General features: G+C 28.3%; 1 protein-coding gene across 1 annotated transcript in view; it reads left to right on the forward strand.

Annotated features, from left to right (window-relative positions):
- Window positions 1–26,530, forward strand: part of LOC113367903 (protein CEPU-1-like) — a gene marked incomplete in the record, with an annotated part of 199,406 nt that overhangs the window by 159,950 nt on the left and 12,926 nt on the right. The window contains 3 exon segments of the mRNA XM_026609477.1: window positions 455–605; window positions 1,775–1,917; window positions 14,524–14,661. Of these exon segments, the coding sequence (XP_026465262.1) occupies window positions 455–605; window positions 1,775–1,917; window positions 14,524–14,661 (432 nt within the window).

Here is a 26,530-nt window from a genome sequence, read left to right on the forward strand (position 1 = left end):
TTAGAGGTTATTATTGCAAAAAGCGTCTAATATATGCTACATATATCCAATAATATATTAACCTTAAAAAATCCTAATTTTTATATTACCTATCTAATTTTTAAAATAGGATTTTTGGTATTGAAAATATGGTTTAAACTAATCACATGTTCTGAAAACATTGTCTTAAACTGATTTTCATTTTTTGAATTGCAAATATGTTGGTTCATTCTCTTGTAAATATTAAAATTAAAACTCACTTAAAAATCTTGTAAATATTTACAAGAGAATGAACCAACACATTTGCAATTCAAAAAATAAAAATCAGTTTAAGACAATGATTTCAGAACATATTTTTTCCCATCTTTTACATCTCAAACAAAAAAATTACCTATATAATTTTTACTTCGACATTTCTACATAAAAATATGTATTTTTTTATCAATTTCTAACCATCTTGTTCTTTCTATTTCAGTTCCCCCAATGTTGTGGATACCCCACCAGCTGGTAGGGGCGCCTCTGGCTTATAGTGTGACCCTGGAATGTTTTACAGAGGCGCATCCGACGTCCCTGAATTATTGGACCAGAGAAGACGGTCATATGATACACGAGTCGAGGAAATACAAGTAAATATAAAATGATAATAATTTTTTTTCAAAAAAATGTTTTCAACACATTCACTGCTAAACCATTTATAGGCATGAAATAATGTTAGCTGGAAATTAAAATAGAGCATAAATCGGACTATTTCTGTTTGAAAGGATTACAGTACAAATTTTCAATTTATATATATATTATTTTACTAAAAATTTAATAGTGTTGAATACAGCAAAAATATAAAATCAACAAAAATTAAAATCTTTAGATAAATTGACTAATGCTAAAAAATCTAGTTAAAAATGATTTTGAAAAATATTTTCAAATATATATATTTAACTTGTTCAAAAAATTAATAAATATCTACTGAAGAAAAATATATTTATAAAAGTAAAATATAAAACAATGTAAAAATAATTATATTAATGCTAAATTATATAATTATCTAAAATTAATATATGTAAAGTAAATATATTGAAATATTTTATATGTTTTTTCACACCAAGAAAAGTGACAATACAAGTAAATAAAATTGATAATATTTGAAATATTAAATTTAAAAATATTTTAAATATTTAAAATCTTCAGAAAATTGAAAGAAATTTTTTTTAATAAATGTTTATAAGACTTAGTACAATTCAAAAATGTTCAGACAAATTGAGTAATGCTGAGAAAAACAGTTGAAAATAAATGTTTTTACGTTATAAAAAATATTTAAAAATATATATTTTAAACGTTCATAAAATTTATAAAATAGCTACTGAGTAGAAATGTTTTTATGAAAGTAAAATGTAAAAGAATGTAAAAATAATTATAACAATGCTAAATTAATTAATTATGGAAAATTAATATATGTAAATATATTGAAATATTATTTTATATTTTTCTACACTCCAAGAAAAGTTACAATTTATATATGAATAAATCAGTCACGTGATACTCTGTTTAATCAGTTGTACTAAAAAGTAATTTTTAAAGAAAAACGAGTTGTTTTAGAGACTTATGAATCATTGTTTTAGAATTATGAATCATTTAATTTTAAACAAATTTGCCAAATATTTTACATATTTTACTGTCACGGTTAAAAAGTTACAAGAGATAAAATAAATAAAAACATGAAGTATTCCTTGCGTTTGATTTGATTTATCATGTCGAGATGCTGTATATGTAATTTTTTATATGTGTTTTTTATTTTCAGGGCCGAATCGACCTTAGGGTCTCCTTCGTATAAGATGCACATGAAATTGACAATTATGAATATCCAACATTCTGATTATGGTACTTACAAATGTGTTGCCAAAAATCCGAGAGGAGAAACCGATGGGACGATACGTCTATACAGTAAGTTAATAAAAATTTATATATGTAAGAGGTATATTTTTTGTACATAATGTAATTTATATTTGACATTGGGTAAATAATGTAACTTGTATTTAAGAAAATCCCTTATAATTAAAAATAGGACAATGGTTGTGTTTGCCTTCCATGGGCCAAACGAAAACATATGGAATATTTTTTAAAAAATAACAAATAAACCAATTTCTCATATTTAGGCAATAACTGGGAAATTTTGTGAACTTAGTTTGATAGCTGTTTGTTTCATTTATGTTATGTACCGTAAATTATATTGTTTGGTTTTTTAAGCATAATTTCTGCTAATATGCTTATAAGCTTATTTTATATATTGAGATGCTGAATGGGATATTTCACTCGTTGATGCATCTAGTACAGCACAACAATCAATCGCAAAAGTTACGTGCGCTATTTTCCATCTTGATAACAATATGTAACATAATCGCATTTTTTATTTAGATTCGGTACAGCTAGTATATATGTATATATTTATCTATATGTGTGTGTGTATTCCTATGTGTCTGTATCCCTCGTTACCTCTTTTAGCAAAACTTTTCCGCAAAACTTTCAACATAACCGATGATAGCCGAAAGCAAAACTCCTCAGTTTAACCTCTTTTTCTTCAGCACAAGATTGTATTAATAATTCGTCGAGAAGAGTTTTACCCAATTACTAACAGCCCCTGAACCGCCCCTGCAAAACCAACCCACTGACCCCTCTCCCCCACAGACACAGATATAAATAAATTCGCAGCGAATCGTTCCTTTTATATATTTAACCGAAAAGATATGAATGAAAAGTTAAGTTGAAATTTTCCAAAGTTTTAATATTACTTTGGGCTGTTTTAGGAGGACAGACGGACGGACGGACGGACGAATGTTGGAAATGTTGGGAATGGATCGAGTTTTATGATTTAATTGGCGTGTAATTGTTTGAACGCTAATTGCTTTTGTTTTGCATAAGGAAAAAGTTGGGATAATGGGGGTTATAGGTATTAAGAAGCACTTTTTATATGTTTCCAGAAATAAATCCGATTTTTAATGAAAATAATAGTGAAAATATTTGTTGGTATTAGTTATTACTAGTACTAGTACTTATTAACTTTTTTTGAACTTTCCAACAGAGAAGTTTGTTTTTGCTTGCTAGTTTTATGTTTTCTTGACGTTTCAAGTCATTCTGAACTTAACGAAGCCAAATTTAAAAGATAGTATGTGTGCGATTTTTTGCGTTACGTAAACTTTTTTTTTAAACAGATATGCGTAAATAATCAATTTAATCAATAAAAATAAATGTATTTATGAGTGTTTAAAAGTATTCCGAGTGGATTCATTACACATAATTGAAAACGAACGAACACTCTATCGTTTTGACAAACGCCAAAAAAACGACACTAATTTTTGACAAACGCTAACAAAGCCGACACTAGGACCGTAATATTCTAGTATGATCTATAAGACTATGGTATCTACCGTTAAAAAAATTCTTGTAAATCGCCGAAAAAAAATTTTTAACACCTTATTACAAGAAAACGGCCCGGCCGATCTTTACCAAAAACTAATCAGCACGATTCCCAACCAATATCTATCGAATGGTTTTTGAATTTTCATAATCGATTCAGAATTCGGGCTAAAACGTGGACGAAAAATTTTTCACTTTTCTGCAATTTACAAAGAAACTGCCCGGCCGATCGCCGCACAAAACTCAGAAACGATAGTCCTCATCGAGATACATCGAATGGCTTTTAAATTTTTGAAATCGGTCCAGCCGTTTTCGAGAAAACGTCGATTTACGGCAAAAAATCTGTTCACATACACGCACACACACATACTTTTTTCAAATTTGGGCTCATTCAATTCAGAATGGCTTGAAACGTCGAGAAAACATAAAATTAGCGAATCGGATTTTTGATGACTTCTGCTTCGGGAAGTTAAAAAAATGTGTGAGCATATGAGTATGTTAGTCAATGTTTTACCTTTCGTCAACGTTTTTCTGAAAACACCTGAACCGATTCCAAAAATTCAAAAGCGATTTAATGTAAATCTTTAAGCACTGTCATTTATCAGTTTAGTGTCACCATCGGCCAAGCCATTTCTTTGTAGCAGAAAAGTATTAAAAGTTTTTGAGTAAGAAGGGCCAGTCAGCAGTGTTAAATTTTTTCAGTTAACGCAATTCATCCATTTGATTCCTATTTTTTATCTCAAAATCTCATTCCGCCATTTGGCCAATTTCTCCAAAAGCAATTACTAAGAATTGATATATCGCCAAAGTTGGAGGAGTTCTCCGCCAAAAGTCTCCTCCTTCGGCGGTGTCATCTAGATTTTCTTATTAACGCTTACAACCGACTTCAACTTGAGGTTTTAATAGTAATAATCGTAATAATAATCATATCGTAGAATCGCGAAAACCGGGGAATGGGAATTGTTGAAGTTTCCTGGGAAATTCGGAAATCCGGAAGGAGGAATGAGGATGTAAAGTTAAGGAAGATGTCAGAGTTTAAAGATTTTTGGACTCGAACATGGCTCAATTACGAGACATTATATATGTTTTTTATTAATTACTACGTTAAACTAGTGGTATATTTTAATCCAAAAAATGTTTAATCCAAAAAATTAAATTACAAAAATATTTTATGGAAAATAAAAAAAAGTTGTTATAATTTTTTATCCTCAAAAGCAATGTTTTGTCAGTACAAGCAGAAAGTTTTTTAGATCTTTGCCCCGTATCTCCGTAACGGCTGGACCTGCCTTTGCCAAAAACTAATCAGCGCATCTTCCTATCAATAGGGATCGAATGTTTTTTAAACCATTCAAATAGGTTGATCCGTGCGCCCGAAAACGTGGACACACACACACACTCACATCCATTAGTTTTCTGAGGTATGCCAGTAAAATGTTCAGAAACCTTCAAAACGTCGAGAAATGTAAAAATTTTCATTTTCGATTTTCGGCCCATTACTATAACTACCCTACGGGAAGTTAATAATTATTATGATAATTTTATATTACAACAGTCCTTGTGCATTTTAAATTTTTTGAATTAAAAATTTATTCTAATCTGCTTGCTCATTTTTTTCCTCAACGTTTCAAGTCACACTGATATTAATAGACCTTAAATTATCTATAATATTTGTCATACGTATTTATTTTTTAATTTTGATATTAAACAATTAAGAAAACTTGAAATTTCGAGAAAATATAAATGTGATATTAATAATATAATAAATCATTTTGCATCATTGTGAGACAATTTTCTTATTCTGAATTTTAGTATAGGAACGTTTTTACTGCCTTTCACATCGCGTTGCACAATTTAGTATTTTATTAAAAAAAATATAACAATAATAATATTATTAAAAATTAGGCGTCAAAATGTTAAATTGTGAAGACAGTGTTTATAGCCAAAAATGCTATTTAAGGGTGTTTTCACATCGCGTTACACTATTCAGGTATGTTAAAAATATAAATTTGAGTATTTTCTTTAGAGTGTTAAATTCAAATTAATTAACTTCCCTTAGGGTAAGTTATAGTAATTGCAAAAAAATCGAATATGAAATTTTTTATATAGCTTTACGTTACAGAGGTTTTTGAACATTTTGGCATACCGTAGAAAAAATGGATGTATGTGATCGACTCCAAATCAGCTATGCAGCGCGATTGCTTTAAAAAAAAAAATTAAAAAAAAAATCAAAATACAAAAACAATTGAATTTTTCAAATATTCAAAAATCTAATTTTTTCAAAGTTTTGTAAAGTTTTTATAATTAATTAGGTTTTTGGTGCGGGAATTTGCCTTTTAAGGCACGATGCCATGCAACACTACTTTACTCCTGAAAAGCTCCTGAAATTAATTCATAATAAATTACTATGTTAAACAATTTTTCGTCAATTTTTTTCCGTCCTCCACATGCCATAAATATGAAACAAAAACGACTGGTGGCAGCGACGACACCTCGCAAAATTACCGGGCAAACTCCGGAGTTTGTGTACTTCCGGAGTTAATTAAATTTCTTTGTTTACATTCGACGGGGGAAGTGGCTGTGGCGACGCCGAGTGTTCATATCGGCGGTGACATCTAAAACCGCCAAATGGCGGGTTAAATCGGCTCTCCATATAATATACATACATACATACACACAGGGGGTTGTTGGAATAAACGTAACAGGACGGAGTAAGGGTTCTATTGTGTTTTCTTTATAATTATAACGCGAATGGTACAATTATAATTAAGGCAGTGGTAACGAGGTGATGGAATTTGGGGGTAAGAATATTGTTTTTTAAAAATTGCACTGCGACGCGAAAGAGCAAATTTTGGGTTTGCAAATTAGTCCATAATACTTAAAAATAATTCCAATCATCGCCCTGATAGTTTCGACGATTTTGATGAAACTTTGTATAACGATGGATTTTGTAGTCTGAAATATCATACTAAAATATTATAGGCCTACGATAAGCGGTTGAATTATAAAAATTAATCAAAGTTTAGAGTTTTGCCTCGCGTTTGAGAGATTCTAATTAGAATCTATGTTAGTATTGCAGTCGACGATTAAATAAAATACATTTTAGAACCCAAAATAACTGCAATACAATGTGTTGAACAAATTAATTCAGTGTATACAATTACAGATATTATAAGTATGTTTGAATGACACCAATTTGAATTCGTGTTGAATATTTTTTAATGAAAGTGAAAATGATATTTTTAACTTTCCGTAGGGTAGTTATAGTAATGGGCCAAAAATGAAAAATGAAAATTTTTGCATTTCTTAACGTTTTGACGGTTTCTGAACATTTTACTGGCATACCTCAGAAAACTAACAGATGTGTGTGTGTGTGTGTGCGGATACAAATTTTTCTGTCGACGTTTTCGGGCGCACGGATCAACCGATTTGAATGGTTAAAAAAACATTCGATTTCTGTTGATAGGAAGATGTGCTGAATAGTTTTTGGCAAAGGCAGGTTCAGCCGTTACGGAGATACGGAGCAAAGAGTGCTGGAAATACAAATCGAGTTTTTGAGAGAACGGAGTATCCGATTTGAATGATCTAAAAAACATTCAGTTAGTAATGATTGGGAGAAGAGGTGATTAGTTTTTGGCAAAGGCAGGTCCAGCCATTTCGAAGATACAGGGCTAAATGTGCAGTTTTTGACTGAACTAAGCGTCCGATTTGAAGGATCTAAAAAACTTTCTGCTTGTATTGACATAACAATTGCTTTTTAGAATAAAAAATTATTAAATCTTTTTTTTATTTTCCATAAAATATTTTTATAATTTCAGATTAAAAATTAAAAAATGACCCAGGCTAAACACAGTCTAAGCGCCACTCTGGTGCAAATGTTTACCCAAGTGCGTTTAGACTGTTCATGTTCTGGACCACTTTTCCAATTTTGTGAAAACTATCGAAAAATGTGAAAATGCCGTCAAGTTAAGCACAGTATATAAGTGAAAATGACGCACAGAATTACTTGCACATGCGTTTAGACTGTGACTATACGGGAGCACTTTTTCAATTTTGTGCAAATTAGGCAACTATTTTTTTTTGAAATTAAATTCGAAATGAAATGACGATTGTTAATTTTTTGGAGATAAATTGATTTATTTATAATTTACATTTGATTTGCTCAGATATAACCATCAAAATAGCAAAAATAATGAAAGTTACACTATTTGTAGTAATGTATTTGAAAACGTTTAAAATTTCTCGAATATTTCATTACGGTACGGGAAGTTCCAGCAATTTGCCTTAAGGCACGATGCCATACACCACTAGTTTCTATTTACATGTGTATTTTAATCCCACAAAGTGTTAAATTCATATTAATGATATCCACATCCAACCGCCACTTTCTATTTTCCACTTTCCTCTGATAATAGCGATAATGATTCATTAAACCGCGGTAAAAAGATGAGGCCAAAAGGCCAGAAGGCCAAAGGGCCGGATATTTATAATTTATAATTTATAATGTGGAAAAGCCGCCGACAATGTGAATTTTCCGAAAGTCATTTCCTCGGAAACACAATAAGCCCGACGAGGCGTCTTAATTCTCTTTCGAAAATTGTAATATATAGATACAGGGAAAATAGTATAAGGGTTGGTGGAAAAAATAATAAAAGTAGATACATACATATACGGCGTATCCCAGAATTCAACGACAAGCCGATAGTATTGATAATATATTGAGGTGATAGTAATAATCGTGACTATCATGAAAAAAATAGAATAAAATTCCGCGTGATATAAAAGTTATGAACTCTTGAGTTTCATAAAAGTTATGAAATCCTGAGTACAACCTACAGCTAATAAAAAATATAGTTTAATAATTGAATAAAGTTTAATATGTTAACACGAGAAAATCAATTATTCTGTTATTGAATTTCTTATTATACAAGCTATAAATTGAAATAGACATTTATAAAAATATTGTATTATTACTTGCAAATTTAAAAAAAAAAGCGAACAAAACACGTGTAAATATTTGTTGATATTACTATATCATACCAAAATTCTTAGCTTTTAAAAATATGATTGTTTTGCTAATTTTTTTTGAAAATTTGTTCTGTAAATACAATTTTTTTTAAGAACGGAAATACATTTTTCTGAAGCAAATTTAAAATTTGTTGGTTTATTTATTACTCAAACTCTTGTAACTTCTAAACGGTTTGTCCAATATGGTCAAAGTATTCGATGAACTTGTTTCAAATTGAATAATCTATAATATTTACTAACATCACAAACTTCTACAGCAACTCGGTATACTTCAAAATCGCTTTTGAAAATATAATTTTGTTTCAACAAAGCCACAGAAGCAAATTTATTATAACTCTTGCAACTTTCGAATGATTTGTTTGTATTGTATTGTATTGAATGGTGTATTTGGTGAACTTGTTCAAAATTGAATAATATATAATATTTTCTAATATCATAATGCTCTAAAGCAACTCGGTTTACTTTAAAATTGCTTTTGAAAATACATATTTTAATTCAAGACTCCCAAACATGTTACTGAAGCATAATTGTAAAATTTGTTGGTGCATTTATTTATTAAAACTCTTGTAACTTTTGAACGGTTTGTTTAAAGTACTTGCTATTTCTGGTGAATTTGTTTAAAATTGAATAATCTATAATATTTACTAACATTATAAATGCTCTACAGCTCCTCAGTATTCTCTAAATTGCTATTAAAAATACATGTTTTAAGTCTTGAAATGCATGTTACTGAAGCAAATTTCAATTTTTCAGGTGCATTTATTTATTATAACTCTTGTAACTTTTAAACAATTTGTTGAATATATTTGAAGTATTTGGTGAACTTGTTTAAAATTGAATAATCTATAATATTTACTAACATCGTAATGCTCTATACAAACTCGGCATACCTTAAAATGATTATTGAAATGTACACTAGCTGCCATACTATATTTATATAGAGGTTAATATGTTGTCGAGTCATACATGGTAATTGAACCATCACCTTTGCCCACCTTTTTGACTAAAGGTGCTAAATATTAAGCCAATTTATATATATATATACATATATATATATATATATATATATATATATATATATATACATATTAAATATATATATAAATAAATTAAAAAAAATTCAAAAAAATCAGTAGTAGAAAAAATTACACCAAGTATAGCAATCATCCGCTTTCTGTCTTTTTGTCTATCCAAAACCCTCAGTGCACTTGTTTTTTATTATATCGATTCAATTAAATCGAATCGCAGATTACTTTTACACTTTCACACTTTTACACTTTTACACTTTTATGGGTGAAAAAAGGAAAAGTCAGAATAAAGAATACAGATGACGGTGGCGACTTTTCATTGTTCGGGAAATGAAAAAAAAAACGACGACGACGTGTCATTACGCAGAATAACTGTGAACGAAACAGATAAAATTGCAGACAGGGATTGAAAAACGATGATTGATTCATATTTACATGTTAATTGAGAATTTTAGACGCTTTTTTTAGTGTTATTTCTAATTGGAAGATCGAGGATACTTGGGTAGGTGACTGGTTGTACAATTTACCATTTTTTTCAGAAGTGGGATAAACAAATTTAATATCTTTTTGTCTAAATTCCAATCAACATTGTACAGATAAGGATTAAAAAAATGTATTTTATTAAAATTTAATTTTTAGTTCTCTAAATGAAAATTTATCATTTTGTTCAGAAAAAATGTATTATATTTATGTACAAAATCCAATCAACATTATATAGAAAAGGATTAAATAATGTTTTTTTTTTTTTTTTTTCCTAAATGTAAATTTACCATTTTGTTTGGAAATAGTATCTAAAATGTTATTATATTTTATTTCTGGCCAAATTCAAATTAACATGGTACAGCAAAGTATTAAAATATTTATTTTATTAAAATTTAATTTCTTGTTTCCTGAATAAAAATTTACCATTTCTTTAGAAGTTTTTTCCTAAATTTTATTATATTTCTGTCCTAATTCAAACCGACATGATACAGAAAAGGGTTAAAAAATGTGTTTTATTAAAATTTAGTTTTTTGTTCCCTAAATGTAAATTTATCATTTTTTTCAGAAGTTGTATCTAAAATTTTATTATATTTCTGGCCAAATTCAAATTAACATGGTACAGAGAAGTATTAAAAAATTTGTTTTATTAAAATTTAATTTCTTGTTTCCTGAATATAAATATACTATTTTGTTAGGAAATAGTATTTAAAATTTTATGATATTTCTGTCCAAATTTCATTTTACATTATACAGAAAGGGATTACAAATGTGTTCTATTAAAAATTTATTTCTTATCCAAAATTTACCATTTTGTTCAGAAGTTGGGTCTGAAATGTTATTATATTTCTGGCCAAATTCTATTTAACATTATAAAGAAAATGATTAAAAATGTATTTTATTAAAATTTATTTTTTTGTTTCCTAAATGTAAATTTATTATTTTGTTAAGAAGTTGTATCTAAAGTTATATGATATTTCTGTCCAAAATTCATTTAAAATTATAAAGGAAAGGATTAAAAATGTATTTTATTAAAATTTAATTTTTTGTTCCCTAAATGAACATTTTCATTTTATTCAGAAGTTGGTCTGAAATTTTATTACATTTCTGTCCAAATTCCAATCCGAAGTACACAGAAGGATTAGAAAAATATTAAAATTTAATTTTTCGTTCTCTTAAAGTGAATTTATCATTTTGTTCATAAATTGTGACTAAAAGTTCATTATATTTCTGTCTAAATTCCAATCAAAAGAAAAAAAATAAAGATTAAATAAATGTATTTTATTAAAATTTAATTTTTTGTTCCCTAAATGTAAATTTGCCATATTGTTTAAAAATTGCATCTAATATTTTATGATATTTCTGTACAAATTTAGCATTATAAAGAAAAGGATTAAAAATGAGTTCTATTAAAATTTATTTTATTGTTCATTCAGGAAAATAAAAATTTACTATTTAATTTTTTGTTCCCTAAGTGCAAATGATAGGCTTTTGTAATTAGATTAGAGATGTTTTTTCAATACACAAAAATTAATGTAAGGCCTTTCGGTTTTTTATCCAATTTTCGTCAGCTTGGATTTGTATTAAAATCTACTAGGACTTTGATTATTTGTTTTGTTTTACAAGAAAGTAGACAAAGTGGGATTTTAATTATGATAGCAGGGGTTGTCCTCTAGGTTTTCCATCCCTGTCCAATCCAAATAGTATCGTTTTTCGAATAGAACGTTTCGGTTTTTGTCTTTTGCCTTTTTTTTTTACTTTGTATTGTTCAATTCTTGTCACGCACTGCGTTCGTTTATCTTGTGCGAAATTGGAAAAACGCATTTAATCTAAAACTCACAGTTACAGGAGGCACAGATACACATTAAGAAAAAATACACACACACACACACACACACACTATTTCCAAATTTGGTCCCAAACGATTGGGAATAGCTTGATATGTCCAAACAATATAAAACTAAAACTTTGGGAAGTTAGTCATTGAAAATTTAATCTAAATATCTTGTTATGTATACATTTTTTAATCTTTGAGTCATAAGACCATTTAACTTCATTTTTCCACCGTCATCTGTATTCTTTATTCTGACTTTTTTTCACCCATAAAAGTGTAAAAGTGCGATTCGATTAAATTGAATCGATATAATAAAAAACAAGTGCACTGAGGGTTTAGGGATAGAAAGATAGAGATTAGTCTTCCTTACATTTCTGTAAAATAAATCTTACGAGTCGATTCCTCTTGTGATTTATCCATTTTTTTACATCCTCTGCTCTTTAGTTCTTAATTAGACAAAATGCACTTCAACGTCGCTTTTCCCATTTAATCTTTTGTATTTAAATTAACATCTTCGTCGTATAAATTAACAGTCCTCTCCAGTCTTTTTCTCAAGAATGATAAATCGTTGAACATTTGTATCGAGGAAAGATAACCGAGACTATTGTAACGAAATCAGGGTTTAATTAGATAAAAAGACAGATTGGTAAAGGAAAAGATATAAGAATCCTGTGAGCCTAAATTTAAATTTACACACGCCCAAAAACGATTTGTATCGTTCTCAATCTAATTTTTACTTACCAAGTCGATTATTTACAAGAATCGGGAATTTCTTGCAACTTGCCTTAAGGCTAAATGCCACTTACACCTAATCATTTCAATTTTATCTCAATTACTTAAAGAACACATTACTAAACAAAATAGTTTCTTGTAACATATTTTCTTAAACTATTCCTCGACGCGCGTTGTTTTTACGACCGACGATAAAAATTTAATGTTTTTAGCGAAAAAAATAAATAAAAATCGCACTAATGAAGATAAATGAACGAAAATTTATGAAAAATCATTTTTCAGTCGACTTTTGTGATTTTCATGCATTATTATTATAGGCGAAGGAAGGAATCATTAATAATCATTTTGAGGAACGGCAAAGATTAAGGTGATAGTGGTGGATTGGTGGAAAAAATGGGAAGAAAATAGTCGAGCTAATCAAGAAAATTTAAAAAAAATATTTTGGTAATTGGTAATTAGGAAAAAATAGCTTGGCTGATATTATTTAATGATCTTGAAAGAATTTTTTTTTAATTCAAAAGTTATGTATAACTTTATATGCACTAAAGAAGAGTATAGTAGGTAGTTGAAACGTATGAAGAATTTATTAAAGAAACTTTAATCACTTTTAGTGTCAGAACGTACAAAATAAATAGCAGTTTTATTTGCGACGAATTTTATTATATATATATATATATATATATATATATATATATATATTCTATTATCCCAATTTATTCCAAAATTATACTATCCAGACGCGATCTCATACAAAGAGAAGAAAAATGTTAGCAATAAGCAAAATAGAAATAGAAAAGTATAAAAGTAAATTATACCAATAGACAGACAGACGGACAGACAGACAAATAAATAGAAAAAGTTGTTCAGCTTTTGTATCTAAATAGCTAGATATAAAATTTTATTAGTTAACCGTTTCGTGTTTTCCGTTTTCGATGGAAAAATCAAATATGATTCTTATCCCAAGGGGTTGACTTCTCGACAAATTGCTGGGGCACATGTGTTTGTAATTGCTTAGGAAGGAAAAAGATAATATATATATATATATATATATATATATATATAAATGAATGTCTGGATATTATTCCAAAAGTTAAGAGATACTTTTTGTTCTTGACCTCACTTAAGATTGAATTTAACGCGCTCTCAATATATGCAAAATTATATTAAACTTAATTATAACACTATCAGTCGATTTCACACAATCAATAGAAAATTAATATTTTTTTTTAAAACAGTCTTAACCAAAAATGTTGAATAAATCCAGCGCAAACTCGTCATTATATATTGTCTTGTACAAGTTTTCGGGACATTTTTTACATTTTGTTGAATAACTCAAAATTTTTGTCCAGGACACTCTTTTTTAGTTAGCTTAGCAGAAACTAGATAAAATTTACTACCGATCTCTGTACACAGTTTAAAACAGCCTTGAACAAAATTTTTGTTATATTTGCATTGCCAATAACTATAATAAAAAATACAGATTCAATGATGAGTAAATTATTTATAAATTGATGAATAAATATTTATAAATTGATTGACTGTGAATTCATTTACAAGATCTTCCATAACTCGAAAACCATTCGATTAATATGAATGATGTGCCTGGTAAATTTGTTTAAAATTAATTAATCTAAAATAGTGTCCAACACTATAGATCCCTAGAGCAACTCGGTATACTCAAAATTTGACTTAGAAAACTCGTCTGATTGCTGTGCCATGTTATATTGGAGCTTATTTTTCTTGTGCATTCATTTACAAGATTTTTCATAACTCGAAAACCATTTGATAAATATGAATGATGTGTTTGGAAAATTTGTTCAAAATTTGATAATCTAAAATATTTTCTAATATTAAATGATATATGAGTCATTACTATTTTTTTAGATTATTTTTTTCTCTGTAAGTCTCGCATTTCAACATATTTTTCTAACAAAATTTACTTGCCTAATTTTTAACAAAACTTGATCATAACAAATAAAGACTTTTGATCTTTATATTATATACAATATTGAATACATATTTTTCTATTTTTTCCAGCTTCAAGTCCACCAACGACCTCACCAGGACCTCCAACCACCGAAGACCCATCTTTGACCAGATGGGGCGAAAATACTGGCAACAATTCTGTTTATGGTCATCCCTCCAGTTTGATTAATGTCAACCTACAGGATAAAGGTAAATTATAATAAATATATTAAAAAATTTTCCTTATTTATATGACACTTTTTAGTTCTCAAACTTTAACCATATCTATGAAGTTCTACTAAAATGCCTGAATTTTTTCTTCTTTATTAAGATCATTTAAGAGCAATTTTTCTATTTAGAGTTGAATACTAACTTGGACACATTTTATGTAATGAATCCAACCCAGTTTTCTTCAGACAGTATATTATTTTACCTTATTTATATACTTATTATTTTTCATATTTTGTGTGATTTTTCTTTCAATTTTCTACATTTTTCTCTAATTTTTCATGACGTCCAATATCTGCAATCATTTCTAGTCTTCATATTCAACTACAAGTGAAACTACTTGCTATGATTAAATATTTATCTAAGACATCCTATTAATATGCATTAAATTTAGTTGAACATAATCTATCAAACGCATTTAACATTTGACGTATAAGCTGCCCTCTAATATTTCATTTTAAATTAGGCTTCTACATAAAAAAATTAATTTAAAAATGTAAAGTTTCTACGTGAATTTGAAATAATTTCTCATCTTTCCCACAATTTTTAAATTAGCACGAAAAATCCAAGACTAAAAGTGGCCAAATCGGTTCAGTCGTTTTTGAGTTTTAGCGAATCTAGCATCACGCTTTATTTTTATACATAACATATATATATGTATATATATACATATATATATATATATATATATAAATTTCCATTCCGCTTGATCTGTTAACGAATCCATTAGCCAAATTATTCTTCATCTCTTTAAAGTAAATCTTTTGGATGTCTCTCTTGGCAAATGTCGAATATATATATATATATATATATATATATATATATATATATAAATTTATCTTCAAAAGGAGAAATGAATCTTTTAATCTGTTTTTTAGATCTTTTACTAATCTTCCTAATGAAAAACATATTATAAGGTACACCTACGTACGTACTTACATTTCTATACCCTTGGGTCGATATTTTAAGATACTGAACCGTAAAAAATACATACAAAAGTAATAATATTTTATTTAACATAATTTATTTATTCATAACCAAAGCATTTTTGATAATTGTTGCCACAAATTTGAAAGAAACATACATAGTTAGATATAGATACTAAAACACTTTAAACCAAAACAGTTGTAAGATCAAACTTGTAACACAATAGATAAAAATAAATTACCTAATGTTTATTATAATTTTACCAAAAACTAAAATTGTCTAAAAAAATTTAGACAAAATCTAAGATAAGGTATTATCATCTTCACAAGTCATATTTTTAAATTTACTTCAAGCCCAATTTTGTGTAAAATACAAATATCATGTTTTGAGACATTTTTCGCATTAATTGTTTGTTAAAAACTATTTCTAGTGTTTTGAATTTTTATTGTAGTTCTGCTTCTTTTGCTGAATGATGACACACATCAAGTGCCGAAACGTATAATTAATAAATAAAATTTTTTTTTAACTCTTTTTTCATTTGAATGTAAGGACTGCTATTTTTTTTTATTTATATATATACATTATTTTTATATCTCAGACAGACAAAAGTGCCTGGGATGAGAGATTATGAAAACAGTTTTCATATTTTATATATACATTTCATTAATATAATATCCATTATAATTGAAATATCTTTATATAACTTTTCAGTCTTCCTTGTCTTCAATTTCCTGATAATATTTCTTTATTTTTATTTTATTTTATTTTTCTTTTCTAATTATTTCAAATGTTTCAACACCAAAATGAATAATTATTTAACAATAACAATTCAATTTATTTTTAAACGTCTATCTAAATTTTAAAGTGCAGTATATTAAAAACGGCCAAAATTTTTATGTTTAAATTTAATATATCTTAATATTAATAAATTATTATAATATTATTAAAGTTCGACCACCTATTTAATATTAATATTTTTATTTACCTAACACTATCTGTTTTGACAAATAGTTTATATAATTCTTTTAAATATTAGACAAGGTCCTTCATTTTAAATTCGATTGATTGATAATTAAGTTTTGTTAAGTGAAAATGCTGCCAAGCTAAACACAATATAAGTGAAAATGTCGCACATAATTATTTGCAAATGCGTTTAGACTGTGACTATACGGGAGCACTTTTTCAATTTTGTGTAAATTATGCAACTATTTTTTTTAAATGAATTCGAAATGAAATGACGATTGTTAATGTTCTGGAGATAAATTGATTTATTTATAATTTACTTTGGATTTGCTCAGATATAACAAGATAGCAAAAATAATGAAAGTTACAGTATTTGTAATAATATATTTAAAAACGTTTAAAATTTCTCGAATATTTTGTTACGGTACGGGAAGTTCCAGCAATTTGCCTTAAGGCACGATGCCATACACCACTAGTTTAATTTTAATGCTAAATTTAGACACGAGTTACGTTTACCCATTCATAGATGGCGCGTAAGTGTATTTGTTTCGAACGCTTCATGCAAAAAATATCTCGAGGGCAATTTAATAGTAAAACTTTGTCGCCGCTGCAAAGCAAATGAATTTATGTGAATAAACTAAATATTTTTTGAAGGACCGGTGGTTTTGGGTTTGGTGATGGGATACTGCCGGTCCACTATAAACTTATCATAATATAAAACATAATATATAATATATATATATATATATATATATATATATATTCTATATAATATATCTATATATATATATATATATCCTAATACTATATATATATATATATATCTATCCTATCTATATATATATATAGATATCTATATATATATTATGAGTAAGTTCTTCAGGGCATACATCAAATAAAAGGCAAAGATTTAGAAGTTAATCTTTAATTTTTTCCAAACGTTTCGACATTGTATTTTAATGTCATCATCAGTGGATATAAATATGGTCTTACATCAGTAGCTAGCGCAAGGAACATAATTTTGCACTATTATATATATACACTAACTTGTTTTTTTTAATATTATTATTTTGTTGAACAGAGCATAGTAAATATTTGTGAAATATATAATATATTTTGCACAGAGAACGTAGTTTATTTGACCGAGCCCGAGGCTGTAGTCAATTTGACAACAATTTGGAGATATTTGACAACCTAATATTTCAGGGTTACAATTTAAACTAGCTGTAAGTGGAATTTTGTCTTAAGGCATCGTGCCTCAAGGCAAATTGCTGGAACTTCCCGTACCAAAAATTATTGTTTTTTTAAAAACGATTGACATTTTTAAAAAAAATTTACTTCGAAAAAATAAGATTTTTGAGAAACTATAAATAGGACAAAAAATTTCCTCCATATCTCCGAAACCGATAGACTTACCTTCATGAAAATTTTATCAATTCTTCATCTTGTCAATACAAGTGAAATGTTTTTTGAATTATTCAAATCGGACGCTCCGTTCTCTTAAAAACTGAGTTACCGTTTCGGCACTTTTTGCTCCGTATCTTCGGAACGGCTAGACCTGCCTTCGCCAAAAACTAATCAGCACGTCTCCTTCTCAATACGAATCGAATGTTCTTTGAATTATTCAAATCGGTTGATCCGTGTTCCCGAAATCGTCGACCAAAATTTGTATCCGCACACACACACACACACATACATCCATTTTTTTCTAAGGTATGCCAAAATATTCAGAAACCTCTGTAACGTAAAGATATATAAAAATTTTCATTTTAGATTTTTTTGCGATTACTATAAATTGCCCTACAAGAAGTTAAAAAGTTCAGAATTTCCAAAATATTTCAAAATAAATTATTCTTCAAAAAGTCTTTTTTTCAAAAAAAAGTAAGTTTTTGTCTGAATTCGAAATGAAATGACGATTGTTAATGTTCTGGAAATGAATTGATTTATGATTTACATTTGATTTGTTCAGATATAACAGGATAGCGAAAATAATGAATGTTACAGTATTTGTAATAATATATTTGAAAACGTTTAAAATTTCTCGAATATTTCATTACGGGAAGTTCCAGCAATTTGCCTTAAGGCACGATGCCATACACCACTAGTTTCTTATTGATTAAGTCGATTAATTACACATATCTGGGAAGTTTGTGTAACTTGCCTAAAGGCAAAATACCAATACAAACTAGTTTAGTATCGACCTTAACCTTAGTTACGCTTGCAAATTCATAGATGACGCGTGTGTGTACCCTTCTCAAAGCACTCCTTGTAAAATATTGCTCAAAATGGATTTAGAAACTTCAAATTGATAACCAATGTAATTTAGAAATTTAAACAACATTCTTTTTTGCACATTTTTTGGAAAGGACCGGCGGTTATATGTATATATATATACATATATATATATATATATATATACAGTGCTGGTCCACAATAAACTTATTATATGTAAGATAAACTAGTGGGGCGCATGGCATCGTGCCTTAAGGCAAATTGCTGGAACTTCCCGTACCAAAAATTATTTTCTTTTTAAAAACGATTAACATTTAAAAAAAATTAGTCTGAAAAAATTAGATTTTTGAGAAACTATTATATATTAAACTTTTTCGGGAAGCTAACAATTGTAATGGGATATGATAATATTTTTTCAAGATCAATATTTTATTGGATTTATCGCGCTAATAGGCGACCAACCAAATCACGTTGGACACGAATTTCGTGAATTTTATTATTAGCTTTAATAGGTTTCTTCTTTTTTTCTGAAGAAGAAATTCATAATTTTTACCTGTGAAATTTTTTCTTCAAATCTCTTACCCTCCGTTGAACATTCAGAAATGAATGTTTTTTTCCAATTTTCACCTATTTTCATAAAATTCAATAGCTACTCAATAGAAACCTGAATTGAAGTATTAATTAGCGATATATCTGATAATGATGATTAATTCATGATAATATATATTTTATTGTAACTAATTAAGTTTATTTTGACCATAATTTGTAATTTCTCATAATATAGTTTGAATATATGCTATAAGTTTTCACGCAACGCCTATTACTCGCCTCCCGCCATAGCATTTTTGCCCTCGTCTGGCAAGGGCTTATGCTAGCCAGAATGGTCTGGCAATGGCACAGTCCTTTTTAGAATTGCTTAGATAAACACATATGTAAATTTCAGCTTTACAGGACAAAGTTTATTTTGGGGCATTTTTTGCTCACTTTCCGGCTCGTCTGGCAGGTATTTGTGCAGGTCGAAATGGTCTGGCAGATTGATTTTCGAACTTCTCAATGAGTAAATTACATCGTATAAAAATTTGAACCTTACAGGAACAAGTTTAATTTTCGCGTATTTTTTACACTTTCAAACGCCTGGACGACCATGATGTGCAGGACTAAAACCTGCCAGACCGTCGATTCCGTACTTAGCACGTTAAGAATCACCTATACAAAAAAAATTTTCAGCCTTACAGGAACACCGTTATTCAAAAGGTTCACTGGCTCTCAGTCTATTACTATAACTACCCTACGGGAAGTTAATAAATTAATGAAAAAAATCTTGCAACTTTTAAATGTGCCAATTCAATTTGAATATAATCAGTTTCAGATTAGATTTGCACTTGCGAAGACTATTTATATGTCCCATGCATTGCAGTGGGTAAACTATTCATATACATTTTATGAGCTACTCCTTTCACTCATGCAGCATATTTGCAATCAGTTAGTTATTTTTATACTAAACATTTTATATTAAAAATATGTTTTATGGCAAAACGTTTGCCAGGTCATCTAGTATATATATATATATATATATATATATATATATATATCATCCACATCGCCCTGTGTCTCTGTCACCATATTTATTACCATAATTTTAATTAAAAAATTCTTTTCATTTTTCTATGCACAAGAAACAGAATACTTCGGCGATTTCTTTTATTTTTCGTCTCTTGTAGATGAAATAAAAATGCAATATTATTTTATAACGATTAATCGACGAGAAAATGATAAATTGATATTGCCTATTTTTCATTTATACGTTTTGACACTCTATATGTGTCGTCGTCATTTGAGAAAAAATCGTCTTCTACAAACTGACATATACTTTTTCTAAACTTGGTCCCATTCGATTCAGAATGACTTGAAACATCGAGAAAACATAAAATTAGCAAATAGAATTTCTAGCAAAAACATAAATTTTCTGAAATTTAATTAGGGTAGACCCAGTAAAAAGGTCCACTTTCGATATGTCAAAAACCAATAAAGTTAAGAATTTTTCACCTACAATATTTGAAAGTAGAGGGCAAAAGATGTTTGACCAGCCATCACCTTGATTCTTAAGACTTTGCTAACGGGAGATAAACCACAATGTTTGAAAATCCATAACAAAAATATTTTCTTTCGTTGTTTGTTTTTTTTTTGGTCGTGAGCACTGTTGTTTAGTTTACGAGACCTTGACATAATTTTTATGTATACGTTATTTAATTGTTTTATAAGATGTATTGTTAATTTTAATTCAAAATCAACAGTTTTTTATATAACCTTTATAAAATCTTACACCTGGGTGGGGTAAAAAGGACCAACTGAACTCTTACTCTGGCAAAAGTGTAAAAAATAAAAAAGTAATGTAAGTTAATAATACAATTTTACAAGAGATAATTTGAATAAATAGTTTCTCAATCTGCTGATGAATATTTCTGACAATATACCAGATCAAGGTTTTACATGTTATACCTGTAAAAATGCACCCATGTAATTTATAGTTTTGCATAAGTTTTATAGTTTTTAATTATTTTTTATTTTGAATTGTTGTTTTATAGATTGAATAATGTAGTAATTATTTTGTAAAATTCTTTTAAAATTAAAAATAAGACAGACGACCATTTTGCCCCCCAACTGTCCCATTATACCACGCCTATGGGGTAAAAAGGACCAGGTGACAAATTTTTGATAAACAGCAAAAAACATTTCTACAATGATGAATTAGCTGCTGGGAGTTTTACTGAACATAGTCAGATAGTTGTTTGTTTGATATTTGTTATTTATTCAAGGTCAAATTGGACCTTTGTGCCTCCGTGATTTTTTCACATTTTTTTAACTTCTCTTAGGGTAAGTTATTGTAATGGGCCGAAAATCGGAATTGAAAATTTTTACATTTCTCAACGTTTTGAAGGTTTCTGAACGTTTTGGCATACCTCAGAAAAAATGGATGTGTGGTGTGTGTATGTATGTATGGATACAAATTTTCTGTCTGTCACGTTTTAGGGCGCACGGATTAACCGATTTGAATGGTTCAAAAAACATTCGATTTCTATTGATAGGAAAAAGAGCTGATTAGTTTTTGGCAAAGGCAAGTCTAGCCGTTTCGGAGAAACAGAGCAAAGAGTGCAGAAAATAGAAATCGTATTTTTGAGAAACGGAGTATCCGATTTGAATGATCTAAAGAACATTCAATTAGTAATGACTGGGAGAAGTGTTTATTAGTTTTTGGCAAAGGCAGGCCCAGCCATTTCGTAGATACGGAGCTAAATATGTACAAAATGGCAGTTTTTGAGAGAACTCTAGCGTCCAATTCAATTGATGCAAAGAAACTTTCTGCTTGTCTTAACAAAATAATTGATTTGGAAAAAAATTTGTTCCAACTTTTTTTTTTAGTTTTTCCATATCGAAAATATTTCAGATTTTATTTTTTAATTCTGACTATAGTTCTAATATATTTACAAATATTTTCAACTTTGCAATTCAGTTTATGTAATTCTTATAAATATAGACAATGTTACAATATTTATAATGATATATTTGAAAACATTCAGTATTCCTCGAACATTTTGTAGGTGCGGGAAGTTCCAGCAATTTGCCTTAAGCACGATACCATAATTGCCTCAAGGCAGAATTCCCACTTACAGCTAGTTTTATTTTGTTCCAGGTTCAAAATACCAGTCGAACCTAAACGAAATCGACAGATCGGAACGAAAAGGCAGTGGTTCCCAAACTAATAGCCAAAGTAGCGACAAAGGGGCTGCAAGTGGCGACGATGATTGGCCCAATCAGCACACCAACGCTGCACAAGGTAAAAACCTACAAAACCATTTTAAATTTTTTTTTATATTTTATATTTTTTATTATATGTAATTCATTTTCTATCCGATCCGATCCGCCACACCACTCCCCCCTCGTGTTTTTTAATCCCAAAAATGTATGCGAATGCACGTTTCTCCTTATATTATTATTCGATGGAAGAATGAAGGAGTTTGCGAAAATATATTAGCGAAGCAGAAATAACAAATTTGACTTTTATCGACGCAGTACAATGTTTGTACAAAGACTTAAAGAAAACGTTGATTTTTGAATTTGAATTATTACTGGGATAGAAGTGCGGGGATTTAGTAGAGCACTGAGGGCACAGACTTAGAAAAAACTTATATAAATGAATGGTAAGAAAAAAAACTTACAAATTTAATTTTTTGCGTAAATTATGGTATAAAAAGATACAAGATATAAAAACGTCAAGGTGTAGGATTTACTAGAATACTGAAGGTACTAACTTGTTTTTATATAAATTACATAAAAAAAATAATGATCACATATATAAGTCGTTGAATTTCATCTAGTATTTTGGTAATCTTCTATATATATAAAAAAAAGTCGGGTTTTCCTTCCTGACGAAATAACTCAAGAACGCACGAACCGATTTCGACAATTTTGCATTCGTTGAAAAGTTTTCGGGCTCAGCAAGGTTTATAGCTAAGAAAATTAGTTGTGCATGGCATCGTGCCTTAATGCAAGCTGCTGAAACTTCACGCACTGTAATTAAAAATTCGTGTAATGACATTAGTGAGAATTATCAGAATTATGCTTGGTTAAGTCAACGAACAATTCTTGCCGCAAAGAATAATGATGTACACGCTCTGAATTTCACCATTCAATCAAAAATTGCTGGCAATTTGGTGACATACCAATGATTCCGACTGGTCTTCCGTTTGACTTCAAACGATTGCAATATCCAGTTCGCCTTGCGTTTGCAATAACAAGTCGCAAAGCCAATCGCTTAGTGTTTGCGGGATAAATTTCTAATAGATTATTTAGAAAATCATTGTTTTTCACATGGGCAGTTAAACGTTGCCTGTTCACGAGTTGGAAACCATCCGCTTTGTTTGTGTTAACGTCAGACCAAAAAACAAAAAATGTGGTTTACCAAAGATCACTTCTATGAAACGGATAATTTGCGGATTCACTTTCATTTACTTAGAGAAGTTCAACTAAAAAACACTTCATTTTTGTAATCAAAATAAATTCGTTACTGTTGTATAATAAAATCAAATTTTTCTTTTTAAAATATAAAACAAGCAAAAAATTTATTCATCTTTTTCACGAAACCATTTGGTGGCGAAACGGAGTTCGTCGGGTTTGCTAGTACTTATATAATTACGGTAATTAATACAAATTTATATTTATGAAGACTAAGGGGCAAATTATAATAATATAATAAAAGTGACCTTTATATAGAGATCATAAAGTTAGTTTTAGTATTTTTTTATAAAAAAAGCTTGCACTCTCAGTGTTCTAATGAATTTTACACCCTCACTTTCTAAAATATTCTATGCTTTTGTCTGATTTTCATTAAAAACATTTAAAATTAAGGGTCAATTCTGCGGTTACGATAACATAGTGTTGTCATGGCAACGCATCTTATGTTTCTTTCTTGGTATTAAAAACTGTTAAAATACAGTCTATTTGCTGTACGGTCAGGCATATTTTACATATAAAACCGTATAATATAGATGCACATAAAAATACAGATATGATAATTTTCGTTCTAGGTTTGTTTGTATGTAAAATTCGCCTGATTGCACAGCCAAGAAAAATGGTCAAAGTTTAGTACCAAGAAAGAAGAGTTGGTCTTTAATTTTAAATATTTTTAATGAAATATCACTAGGTTATAGAATATTTTATAATATCACTGAGAGTACAGTTTTTTCATATGAATATTAAAATTACTTTATGATCTTTCTTATGTAAATAACTAATGGTCACTTTTATAAATTTTTTATAGTTGTGACAAATTACGGATTTATTTTGCAAAAAATTTTTAATAATTTTTAATTAATTTTTGGATGAAAAATAAAATGTACAAAAAAACTATTTATTAAAAATATTGGATTTTTTAGGACTATCAGATTTCAAGGTCATTTTTTACATTTGTTACTGCCAATGCAATTTTTCGACTAAAAGTTTTGATTATATCTTTTGACCCAAAGTGGATCTAAATTCATATCCTGTGCAAAATAAATTTAAAATCAGTTCAGTAGTTTAGGAGTCTATTTGGGACAAACATCGTGACTTGTACTTTTTTTATATTTTTAATATATATTTTTTTCTATTAAATTTATGTTCTTTTTGGTGAATCAGGACAGAACTTAAAATTCGCCTGAAATAAAAATTAAAACCAAACTCTGATCACTGATCATGTAAAAAATTATAATTATTGCTTTAATTTCGACAGAATTTTATCATGAGACGAATACGTTTCAGAGACGCTTTGCAAAATCATGCTTCATTTAAATGTTTTTTATTATCAGATTTCAATTTCATTTTTTTTTTAATTTGTTGCTGGCAATGCAGTTTTCGACTGAAATTTTAATTTATATCTTTTGACCCAAAGTGGATCCAAATGCATATTGTGAGAAAAACAAATTCAAAATCGAATCAGTAGTTTGGAAGAAATTTATAAAATTGCATGTTTTATAAATTATTTGTTTTTTGTTTATTTTGTAAATTATTCTGAATTCTTTTTTTACAATTTATTATCTAAATTTACTGTTGCCTCTACTAAATATTTCTCTAAATATTTCAAGCTTAGCACAGTTTTTTTTAATTTTTAAATATTATAATACAAATTTTTGTGCCAAATTTTGCTGCAATTTTTATAACTCTATAAATCTTTATCTTTCTTATAATGTTGTCTTATGACCCTGTTTATTGAAACAAGAGAAATTTAAATAAATACGAAAATCCTCTAGAATTCTTCTAAGATTACAATATTTTTCTCACTGTATATATTTTTTCATCAAGTTCTGTTCATAAGTATTCATTATATTTTCTTAAAGATGACACACATTAAGTGTCGAAACGTATAATATTTTAGTTTAGATTTTATTTATTTTATTTTGTTTAGACAAATGAATTACTATTTTTTTAAATATGAATCGACGTCGAAAAAAACTAACAATATATGATTAAGATATACAAACTTTACATACATTTTCCTTATAAAAGATAATAAGAATGAGCAAAATGTCTGATATTTAACTTGTGATGTAAATTTGCAACATTTAATCCTATTTCAATGTTGTCCTTTTTTTATTTGTCTATTAACTAAATTTATTTATTTTCAAAATATTTAGTTGTTTTTATAATTTTGTATTGGGTTCTTAACATAGTGTCTATTTCTTAACTGCAATTCTTTGGGCTGTAATATGTTTTTTTTGGCAAATTTTCTATTTTTTTCTATAAGATTTTGATTTGGCATTGTAGATAGTTTTCCACAGTAGGTACTCGTAATTTTTGGTATATTTATTTTATAATATACCAATTTTATGTGTGAATTCTGTATTTATCATAATGTCCTCTCTGTTCCCATTTCTTGCATGGAGACTCCAATAATATTTCTTTTGTTTCCAAATTTTCCTGCATGGTTCCTAAATGTTTCTCAATAACAATTTTCCAATTTGCAATAAACTAAATAATTTTATCTTGTCAAAATTTCAATTTTCAGGCCTCCACCTGACAATTTTCAGCAATTTCTTGTGGTTGTCCTTGTTATGGTTGTTGGTGTTGGGTTTCTTCAAGCGGTAAAATTTTTTTAGATATCAAAAAAAAGTTGTTTTGTAAGAAAAATATTCGAAAAAAATATGCTAAAATAATATATAATATCAAAATATCTTATTTATATATAAATAAATAA

This window comes from Ctenocephalides felis, unplaced genomic scaffold, assembly GCF_003426905.1.
Source record: "Ctenocephalides felis isolate EL2017-DRISC unplaced genomic scaffold, ASM342690v1 CF-g0.4_SCAFFOLD_01170, whole genome shotgun sequence".
NCBI classification, from domain to species: domain Eukaryota; kingdom Metazoa; phylum Arthropoda; class Insecta; order Siphonaptera; family Pulicidae; genus Ctenocephalides; species Ctenocephalides felis.